General features: G+C 29.5%; 2 protein-coding genes across 2 annotated transcripts; one reads left to right on the forward strand and one right to left on the reverse strand.

The window, feature by feature from the left end:
• Positions 1-7,498: 7,498 nt before the first annotated feature.
• Positions 7,499-8,220, reverse strand: INS49_012683 (uncharacterized protein; the record flags this gene model as incomplete). Its single annotated transcript, XM_043173386.1, has 2 exons — positions 7,499-7,785; positions 7,842-8,220. The coding sequence occupies 2 exons, from the start codon at positions 8,218-8,220 to the stop codon at positions 7,499-7,501; spliced, it is 666 nt and encodes a 221-aa protein (XP_043022683.1).
• A 1,355-nt stretch (positions 8,221-9,575) lies between these two features.
• On the forward strand, positions 9,576-10,695 carry INS49_012684 (uncharacterized protein; the record flags this gene model as incomplete). Its single annotated transcript, XM_043173387.1, has 3 exons — positions 9,576-9,942; positions 9,993-10,282; positions 10,510-10,695. The coding sequence occupies 3 exons, from the start codon at positions 9,576-9,578 to the stop codon at positions 10,693-10,695; spliced, it is 843 nt and encodes a 280-aa protein (XP_043022684.1).
• Positions 10,696-11,066: the final 371 nt, after the last annotated feature.

The following is an 11,066-nucleotide window of genomic DNA, read 5'->3' on the forward strand; positions in this document are numbered from 1 at the left end:
AATTAAAAAAGCAACTAAGAAATAAAAATATATTATTTTAATTATATTAATAAAATAAAATATATAAATGCTTTTATTAAAAAATTAATTAATAAAAGAAATATACCTAATCTTTTACTAATTATTATTACCTTTATTTTATATTTTTAAGAAAATAAATTTTAAAGCTAAAAATACCTTTAAGGAACTTAAATATAATAAGATTAAAATATAATTATAAAAAAATTATTATAAAAACTTAATTTAAAAGCTTACTTAAAAAAACTTTTTACCTAAAGATTAAATATAAAGCTTATTAAAAATATTAAAAACCTCCTTAAGTATATTTTTAAAAGCTATTAAAGGATAAAATTTTAATTTCCTTTTTTTATTTTATTTTTCTTTATAAAGCAAATTTATGCTTTTTAAAACCTTAATTTTAAAAAATTAATTAATTAATAATACTTTTATTATATTTTTATTAACTTTTTATTAATTTATTTATGCTTTAATTAATTTATTATAATTATTAATTATAATTAATTTCTTAAAAATATATATAACTCTAAATTTTATGCCTTATCTATCCTTAAATATAATTTTAAATAATTATAATGCTATTTACTTAATTAACTTTATTAATTATTTAATTTTAAATACCTTTAAAAAAGCCATTAAAATAAAACCTTTATTTTTAAAAATCTTAAATTATAAAATAAAGCGCTTTAAAAATATATTATATAAAGTAAATAAAAAAAGAATTAAGAATTTAATTTTAAAAAATATAATAATTATAAATAAATTTTATATTAATATAATATTAAAAGTATTTTTATAAAAATTAAGCATTTAATATTATAAAATTAATTTAATGCTATGCTTTAAATTACTTAAATAAAGCATTATTTTTCTTAAATTTATTTAATAATATAATTTAATCTTTCTTAAATATATATTATTATAATTTCCTTATGTTTACCTTTTATTATAAATATTTATAAGCATTATAAATATATATAAGTTTATAATTTTTTTATAAACTTAATAAAACCTTTTAAGCCTTTATAATATTTAAATAAGGATTAAAAGAACTTAATAACCCTTTAGCATCTTTAATTTAAATATTTAAGAATTAATGCTTTTAAATTATTAATTAAATATACTTAAGGCATAAAATTTAAAGGAATTAAATAAATTAATTATAAGAATTGCTTTAAAGCCTTTATTAAAAAGGTAATTTAATGCAGGTTATTAAAAAATAAGAGCTTAAAACTCTTTTTTTAAATTTTATAAAACCTTTTTTATTATTTATAAGCATTAAATAAATTAAATTATAAGCTTATAATAATAAATAAATTCTTAAGATTTATTTATATCTTCCTTTTTATATTAAAAACCTAAGAATAAGTATTTAATACTTTTTATACTTATAAAAGCTAAGTAAAATAATAATATAGTTTAAATATTTATAAAATTAAATAAGATATTAAGGTTATAATAATTAGTTAATTTATAAATATTAAATATATTAAATAAGCAAAACGAAAGAATATTAATTTAAAATTTACTCCTTCTTAAACCTTAAAAGCAAATAGCGCTGCAAAAAGGGCTAACAAGATAATAATTAAATATATCTTAACTATGCTATTAAAAGTTAATTTACCTTTTAACTTTTAACTAGAAGTAATATAAATTACAGCTTAATTACATAATATATTGCTTGTTTTAAGAAAAAGGGGGCGCATCTTAAATACTTTTTTATATGTATAATTTTCTTATTATTTTTAGTAATTTAAATTAGCTTAAATTTGCTATTTTATAACTTATTTATTGCTTTATTAAGGTAGTATTTATACTTATAAATACAAAATATATATACTTAAAAAGAAATGTAAAAATAATATAAAGAAATGCCTTATAAAAAAGGAATTAAGGGCTTATATTAAGTATTTAATTAATTATATAGCATTTAATATTTTTTAAATTTAAATTTCTTTATTTAAGCAAATAATCTTTATAAGGAATATATAATTTAATAAGAATATGTTTTATAAATTAATAATAAATAAAATAAAAAATAACCTTTTAATTTTTAAAGTAAAATTATTAAATATTAAAATTATTAATGCTAAGGAAATTTAAGATTATACTTATATTATACCCTTAATACCTTATATAAAAGATAACCTAATTAATTTAAATAATAAATTTAATACTTATTCCATATTAAGAAAAGATAAAATTAATACTTTTAATTAAAACTTAAGGGTAAAAACTTTTAAATTTAAAAAATAAAGTTTATTATGCATTACTTTCTTAAAGAACTTAAGAAATTAAAAATAAGGACTTTTAACTTTTAAAAAAACCCTAAATATACTAAAATAAGGCTTTTATAAAGAAAAATATACTTTTATTAATAAAGTAAGAATTAATAAACTTAAACTTTTCTTTTAAAAATTATATATACTTAAAGCTATAGGAAATTAAAAATCTCCTTAATTAATATAAATAAGGAAAATATAAGAATAAATTTAGGGGTTTAAACTTATAAAAAGATCTTTTTAAGTACATAATTAAAATAAATGCCCTTAGGAATCCTTTAATTAATCATTATATTTAATAAATATAATTATATTTTACCTTAATATAATTTTTTAAAGTAACTTTATAATTACTTTCTTATTTAATTAGCTTAAAAAATAGAAATAAAGAATACTTAAAAATTTATATTTTTTAACCTTAAATAATATAGTAATAGCTGCCATTTAAGCCCTTAAAATTAAATTTAGGCTTTACTTAATGCAATAATACTATAAAAATCTCCCTTTAAAACTAATTATATAAAGGCTTAAAAAAGCCCTTTTTAAAATAAATAGCTTAAGATAATGCATTAAAAATATAAAGTTTTATTAAGCTTAATATTTAAAGGATTATTAAGCGCTAAAAAGCAAAATTAATACCATTATTTTTAAAATAAGTATATAAATATAAGCTTAATAAGGATGGAATAATTAAATCTTTTAAGGCATAAATTTATATTTAAAAAAACCTATAACCTTATTTTATTATAAAAAATATATATATTACAACCTTAATAGCAAAATTATTTTATATAATAATAATAATTATTATATACTTTAATTTAAAAATTTAATAATTTAATATTATAATTATATTCTTAAATGCTAGCTAAAAAGGGTTGGATTAAATTTATTGCAAATTACTTAATGGATTTAAGGAGTTAGGGAAATATAAAGTGCTTTTAAGGGTACTTTATAAATTTAAAGACTCCTTATTTTTTTAATATAAAGATTTTAGCTATATATTATAAAATTTAAGCTTAAAACTCTTTTTAAAAGAGCTATGCCTTTTTACTAGCTTGGCTTATAAGATAGCAATTTTCTTTTATATAAATAATATTTTAATTATATATCTTAAAGATAAATATAAATCCTTTATAAAAATTAAAAATAAGATTTAGTTTATATATAAAATAAAGAATTAAGAAAAGGCTTTAATAATTTTTTAAATATATAAATTCTTAAAAATTAAGAAAAGTATATTATAATACTTCTTTATAATGAAAACAAGCCACCTAAATAATGAGGGATAGGTTTTGCTAAACCCTCTTAAGGATAACTTAAGGAGGAGCTTTAACGTGATAAAGAGGGAAGATAGGAATAAAAGGGAACTAAAGAAAGGGAAAAGATAAATATTTTAGAAATTCTTAAAAATAAGAAAAGCTTAATTAAAGCATTAAATATATAAGAAAAGAGAAGAGTTAATTTCTTAAAAGAATGTTTAAAATAAGCGTAAAAGCTAGCTTTTTATAGCTAGCTGGAATTTAGCGTAGTATCATTTCTTATGTAATTCTCTATATCTGCTAATAATAATTTATATATTAAAAAGATAATAAATAAATATAACTTATTAAGGAGTAAAAACTTTTTATTATTTATTTTAATGCTTAAAGAGGAGCTTAAGCCTTTTTTTAAATAAGCTTTAAAATAAAAAATTTAAGAATTTTAAGAAAAAGTTAATTTTATTTTTTATATAGCAATTATAATATACTTAAATATAGCATTCCCTTACTTTATATTATTAAGATTTCTTATAAACTTAAGTTTAAATTACCTTAAGGTAGCAAACTATATAAATTTAATATTTATATATTATTTAATTCCTTAAATTATAATTTAAAAGGAATTAAAAAGCTTAAGCGCTTTTAATAATTAAAAATGCTTTATTTGCTAATAATAAGGAGGATTAAAGATTTTCTTAAGGATATATAATAACCCTTTTTAAGGGCCTTATATATTAAAAAGCATATAAATAAGCAATTATTTTAATTTTAATTATTAAGGCTAAATTATTAGCTTTAAAGCTTATAATTAAAAAAATAATAACTTTAAAACGCTTATTTAAAAATATAACCTTAAATTTAAGTAAGCCTTAAATTATTTATTATAATAATTAAATAATTATATACTTAATTATTAATAAATATAAATAATTAAAAATAAGGCTTAAGTATATAAATATTTAGTAAATATAATTAAAATAAGAATTTAAAAGGAATACTTTTAATATTATATATTTAAAAATTAAGAAAATACTTATAAATAAATTTATTAAAGTTTTATTATATATTTAATTTAAATATTTTAAAGCTTTTTTAAATCTTTAAGATATAAGGGAAATAGTAAAAAGGAATTAATTTATTTATTAATTATTCTTATTATTAAGTTTTTATTAAAAATCTTAAAAACTATACTTTTTAAAAATTATAATATAATTCTTATATAAAAATTATTTTATAATTAAAAATTATCTTTTAATCTTTATAATAATATATTAATTAATTTAAAACCTTTTTTTAATTATTATAATAACCTCTTAACCTTTTTAAAAAACTCTTTTAATCTTTAATTAAATTCTTAATTATAATTTTAAATTAAAATTTAATAATATTTATTTTTTAATATTACTTTTAAAATTAAAAGCCTTAATTATAATAATAATATAATCTTTATACTTTTTTATAGTTTTTATATTATTAATAACTTAATTTTAAAGCTTTTAAGCCTTTATATTAACCTTATTATATTGCTTTAAAGTAATTATAATTTAAGCTTTAAGGCATTTTATTATATCTTTATACTTACTTTTTATAACCTTTAAAAGCTATTATTATAAGGTAAAAATCTTTTAAGTATTAAAAGAAATTATAAAAATATAATTAACATAAGCAAGATTAAATTCTTTATATTTATATATATTTAAGGCTTTTTTTTAAATATATTAAAATTTTTTAAATATTAAGGAATTATTAAATTAAGTATAATAAAAATAAAATATAAATAATAAAAGGAATATTAAAAGTAACTTATAAAAATTACTTTAAATATAATAATAATAATAATTGCCTTTATTATTATAATTATATTAAAAACAAGCCACTTAAATAATAAGGGATAAGTTTTATTAAACCCTCTTAAGGACAACTTAAGGAGGAGCTTTAACGCGATAAAGAGAAAAAATAGAAATAAAAGGGAACCAAAGAAAGGGAAAAGATAAATATTTTAAAAATTCTTAAAAATAAGAAAAGCTTAATTAGAGTACTAAATATATAAGAAAAGAGAAGAGTTGATTTCTTAAAAGAATGTTTAGAATAAGCGTAAAAGCTAGCTTTTTATAGTCAGCCGGAATTTAGCGCGATATTATTTCTTATGTAATTCCCTATACCTGCCAACAATATATAAAATTCTTAATATAAAGGAGATAAGGAATATAATGCTTATTAATTTTTTTAAGCTTTTTTATATCCTTTTTCTTTTTTTTACACTTTATTTTAATTTTTTCCTTAAAAAGGCATTTTATTTTAAGCTTTAAGCTATTTATATATATTTAAAGATTTTTTAAAGTTATATTAAGAATTAATATATGCTTTAAAATTAATTTTTAAATTAATTAAGAAACTTACTTTCAAGTATATTATTTAATAATATTTTAATAAAAGTATTAAAGCTTTTATTATTCTTATTAATAAGCTTTTTATTAATTTAAGCATGCTTATATTTTTTTTAAAATTTTAAAAATATAAAGAAACGGAATAGCTTAAGGCTTAAAAGCTTATTTTTTATTGCTTTTAGCTATTTTTAATATAGTTAAAAAGATGCGTAAAATTAATAAAAATAAGTATTTTTAAATATAAATTTAATTAAAAAGTTTAAAAAAAAAGGTTTAATTATTAATTATAAGCTATATTATAAAGCTATAAATAGTTAAAGTTTAAATAATAAAGTATATATATTATAGGAAAGGTTAAATGATTAATTATTTAATAAGCTATAATTAATATTTTTAAGTATAAATTAGCTGCTTAAAAAAGTAAGGTAATTAATAAGATAGGAATTACCTTTTAATTAAGGAGTATATTATATATATATCCCTAACCCTAATTTATAATTACTTTTTAAAATGCTTAAATAGCTAAATTTCTTTTGTTTCCTCCTTTTAAACTACTCTTAGGAGATAAATGCTTTTATAATCATGCTTTTAAACCCCTCACAACACTTATAGCCTTCCACATATTGTCCATGAGAATCGTCCCGTTTTCCAGGTTGGGGTTAACGTCGGTGCCTTCGACGTCTGCGAGTGCTTAAAGGTCGTCTTGAATCTGAGACTTGCTCGGGCCGTCCTTTGCAGGCAAGGCAGAGCCAAGTGCTAGAATGGCGGCGAGGGTGAAGGCTGTGGAGGCGAATCGCATCTCGGCTGGGCGATTGGGAATAATTGGAGAAGGAATGTTTTCGTGTTGGCTCGGCCAAAATGATCAGAAAAGTTGTTTTGGATGTACCTTGTCTGCAAAAGCTGCCAGGACTATTCTGAGGGCAATTAAGTACTGACACAAAAGTGATAGGATGGCATCTGCCATCTTTAAATACTCTGTTAGCTGATACTAACCTGTCAGGGTCCGATATGGGTTGGAGCAGAAATGGTCAGACGAGGCAAGACAGATATTGAAACCCACTGCATTAGCCCAGTGGTGGTGGACTGGTAAACGATTTCCGCATGCTTTATCGAGGGCTGCTGTCTTGGCAGCGGGCGATGTCCTGCGTCTCGGCATGAAACCTCAGGCTGCATCAAGGAGTGTAACACGCCATATACGCGTATCCAGCCTGTGATTAAACTCTAAGCTTAGCCTCAAGGTCGATCTGACACATTTCCTAAGGGGCCAGACTTGCATTTTAGGACTGCTGACTGCGCTGCGACTAGGTGTCCATGAAAACAAGGGTATGAACCATCAGAAGTGGACGCGCTGGAACAGAAGAACGCATCGACATCTTCAGCCGACTTGTACAAGAGCCCCTGGCCCTCCATGAAATCGTCGCATGTGTCATCAAAATTTTAACTCGTGTCAAGTAGTCATGTTCGGATGAGGCTTCAGTGCGAATCACATCTTTCTGCCTCGTAGACCTGTGGCCTGGAAAAGTTCTTAGCCAGATCTCTCCCCATAGCACTACACAGGTAGCTGGCGACCTCCTTGCTCAGGGACGATCTTGGACCAGCTTCCCCTAGTCATCTCTGTCATCTTTTCGATCCCATCCAGTCCATATTCAGACAAGTTGAACTCGACTGTGCCTATCTCCTCGAAGCCGTGATGTTGGTACAAGCGCCGTCCTTGTTCAGAGGCCTGTAGATAGCACGGAAGACCGGTCTTTTCTGACAGCTCTATTCCCCATCGGACCAACATGCTGCCAGCGCCGCGTTGCCTGTGCTGGCGTGCTGTGACGAGCAGGGCCAAGACTTTGTATGGTACTGTGAGCTTCCCAGGTCTCGAGTCAGAGTGTGCATTGACTCACGCAGGTGTGGTAGCTTTCCCTTCTCCCCGTTTCGAGTACAGAAATAGTCATGTGCAGCCTCCCTCAGGCGCCCGAACTGATCAACTGCCTTGGCCGATTCCTCCATCGGTTGGCTGAGCTCTTCTAGGTCCGGGCGTCCCATTTCGTAGACCTCCCATTTGGCATAAGCTATTATCTCGTGCTCATCGTCAGGGTCTATCACCTTAAGATGGTGTACATGAGGGCTGTTGTCAATATCTCTGTGGATCGTGGCCTCCTGATCTTCTGAAAATCCGGGGTACGGAGGCGGTCGTCCAATGACCAAAGACCCCAGACTGTCAATGCGGATTGTGACGCACTGGGTCACGTCCGGGTGCTCCACTGGCCGGACCACCAGCATCTTGCAAAACTGGCTCTGAAGGATAGGGATGACGACCGCGCAAGTAGAAATCCGCATAGCTGTATACACTGCACGGGTTGGTTTGATACGTTGAAATCGTAAGACACGATAATAGAAGCGTGACGAGTTCGCGTCTTGGCGGTGGGACACGGAAAAGGTTTAGCGTGGCTGCAAGGAGAGCCACCCCCACTAAGCGATGTCGAATACGGGTGCGGCTGGTCAAGTGATAACGCCAGACAGTGATTATGAAGAACCTGAATGGGCGCAGACGAGGGCGTAAGAAGTGCTGACAGGCATAAATTATGGAAAGTGCAATGACGTGCAAGTTGGTTGCATGCGCAATCCGGAAACGAAGCGCTGGTGGAACATGATTCTGTGACGATTTACGCCGTTGGCGGCGGGCGTAGCATCACGTCGTCCAATCGAACATGGTGGCTTGGTGCCCCCAGAGCCTTGACTGAATGATAAAGACTCCGGGACCGCCGTGAGTTCATTTGACGAGGTCCTTGATCTTCGTCTTGATCTTCGTCATGATTTATACGGCCTCGAGTAGCTTGTCACCATCCCGTGCATTCAGCGGCGCCATCAAAGAGGGACGCTCCCAAAGATGGCTCCCAAAAGGGTCCAGACCTTCGAACTTTCCGATAAGGCACGCCCTTACGTTCCCGTCAGCACCACTAAAATTCTGGGAAACTTTGCTCGAGACTCTCCTCCAGATTTCTCAGAGGCGGCCCAACAGGAGCTTCGTTCCGAGCAGAGACAGTACGCTGAGACGGTGGCTGAGCTGCGGAAATGGGCCAAACGTCGCGAAAGTAGAATGTTTCTGAATATGGTCTTAAGAAGCATCTTTCTGGGTAGTGTCGAACTGAGTCTGCCTCCCGAGGCGAAGCTTCATTCCGCCATCAACCACTTCTTCTCTCCCCGGATGGATATCAGGGTCGTTGTGTGTGATTTTGGAGACGGCGTCGCAGAGCGGCACGAAGTACGCTTGGGTGACATAGAAAGGGGTGAGTTCTCTTTGCAATCAGTCTGTAAGATGTCAGTAGTATTAAAGATTGGCAGTGTTTGAAACAAAACCTTCGTGGGCCACAGTGCGATGGATGCAAGTAACTCAGCAACAGCACAAACGTTCCTATCGGTACGTTCTTGGACTGACTAAAAGTTGGGAATAGACATGCTCCACTCGGTGTTGGGCTCGTGCATTCTGTGAGTTACACCCAAGATAGTAGTAGTTCTTGTTGGGCTGACAGAAGTATCAGTCGGTGGAAGCTTTGTTCTTCCACACTGGGTCGAAAACAATGGGACGTCCATTCACCAAGGCTGGCCGAGCAGGTTGGCCTTATCTCGAAATCGAGATGCTCGACCTAAGAAACGCCCAGCATATTCAGGACTCACGAGATCTGTTGCGTATACTGAAATCGGAGAAGCAGGTTAATGACGTCCTCGATCGAAGCGTTTTCGCGGGCAACAACAGTGAAAAGCTGAAAAAAGACATCCTTTGGAGGGCACAATACGTCGGCCAAAGCGTGAACTTCTGGGAATTGGCAAAAGCCGATCTGCCGTGGCAGATCTCGGAAGGCAGCCACTTGAATATGAATGGTCCTTCCGAGGGTGTCCGCACGACCAAACTTGAGAATGTCTCCCAGTCTCTGGCAAGACACGCCTACTACAAGGATGCGTACATTGCTAGGAGCCCATTCCGTTGCTTCCATCGCAGTGACGGTACGCACTTTTCTAGAAAATTCTTTCAGAGCAAGCTGACGGTTCCCAAGGCTTCCTTCTAACAATGTCCCCGGCGGCTGGAGTGAATTACCTCAACACCAACCTGCCGTACTATTTGAATATGTCACGGGAAGAGCTGGCTGAGTCAAACTTCGCCTCTGTGTTTGCTCAGGTTTTCAAGGAGTTTTCTGAGACCGGCACAGAGACATGGTACCGGAAAGACGTGGAATGGTTCCTAGTATACCTCATCACTGAGATTGGAACCACACCACACAACATCCGCCAAGGATACAGTGTGCCTTCCCTGATGGATGCATACGATGCTATCGTTCATGAACTGGTGAGTTGAGACATGCTTTTGAGCTTCCTGCTACTTCAGACTGCCAGATTGACTGTGAAATACAGAAAGAAAGAAGGTATGAACCTTGGCAAAGAAGTCAGACAATAAACTTGGTGAGGGCATACTTGGTTTGCATCGACGAGCTGAATATTTTGGGAGAGATATTCACCAAGAAGCTCGATTTCTTCCGAAGGCTCAAGGAAGATTGTGACGGCCTTGACCTCCAGGGTAATGTTGTGGGCGATCCTCCACACAACGAAAACGGCGAGACGCCTGCAGACAGGATCGCTTTCGCCCAGAACAGGATGGAAGAGTCTCTTGATCAGTGCAAGAGGCTCAACGCTGACCTCCGCGAGTCTTTGAATTCGGTGAGGATATGCTCATATAAGAACCTACCCGACAAGTCTTGCTGATATATTTCTACGTTCTCAGCTTTTCCAACTTCGCTCCATTGAGCAGAACGAGCTTGCGATCATGGCTGACACTCAACATAAAGCCATTTTTGTTTTCACTGCTGTCACTATCATTTTCTTACCCCTATCATTCTTCACTTCATACTTTGGTATGAACTTGCAAGGTGTTGTGGATACAGATAGGACTGAGTCATATTTCTGGAAAGTCGGTGGCAGCGTGTCGTTCTGTCTTGTCCTGTTCACTTGCTTGTGGGCTTTCCGTTATAGAATGCAGCATGAGGCATGGGCAAGTCGTCTTACACTTTCAATTTCAACTTAATATAAAGGAACAATAACGGTAAAGATGAGTATGGAAGAGTTGGGCCGCACTC

Source organism: Diaporthe citri (assembly GCF_014595645.1).
Source record: "Diaporthe citri strain NFHF-8-4 chromosome Unknown scaffold_6, whole genome shotgun sequence".
NCBI classification, from domain to species: Eukaryota; Fungi; Ascomycota; class Sordariomycetes; order Diaporthales; family Diaporthaceae; genus Diaporthe; species Diaporthe citri.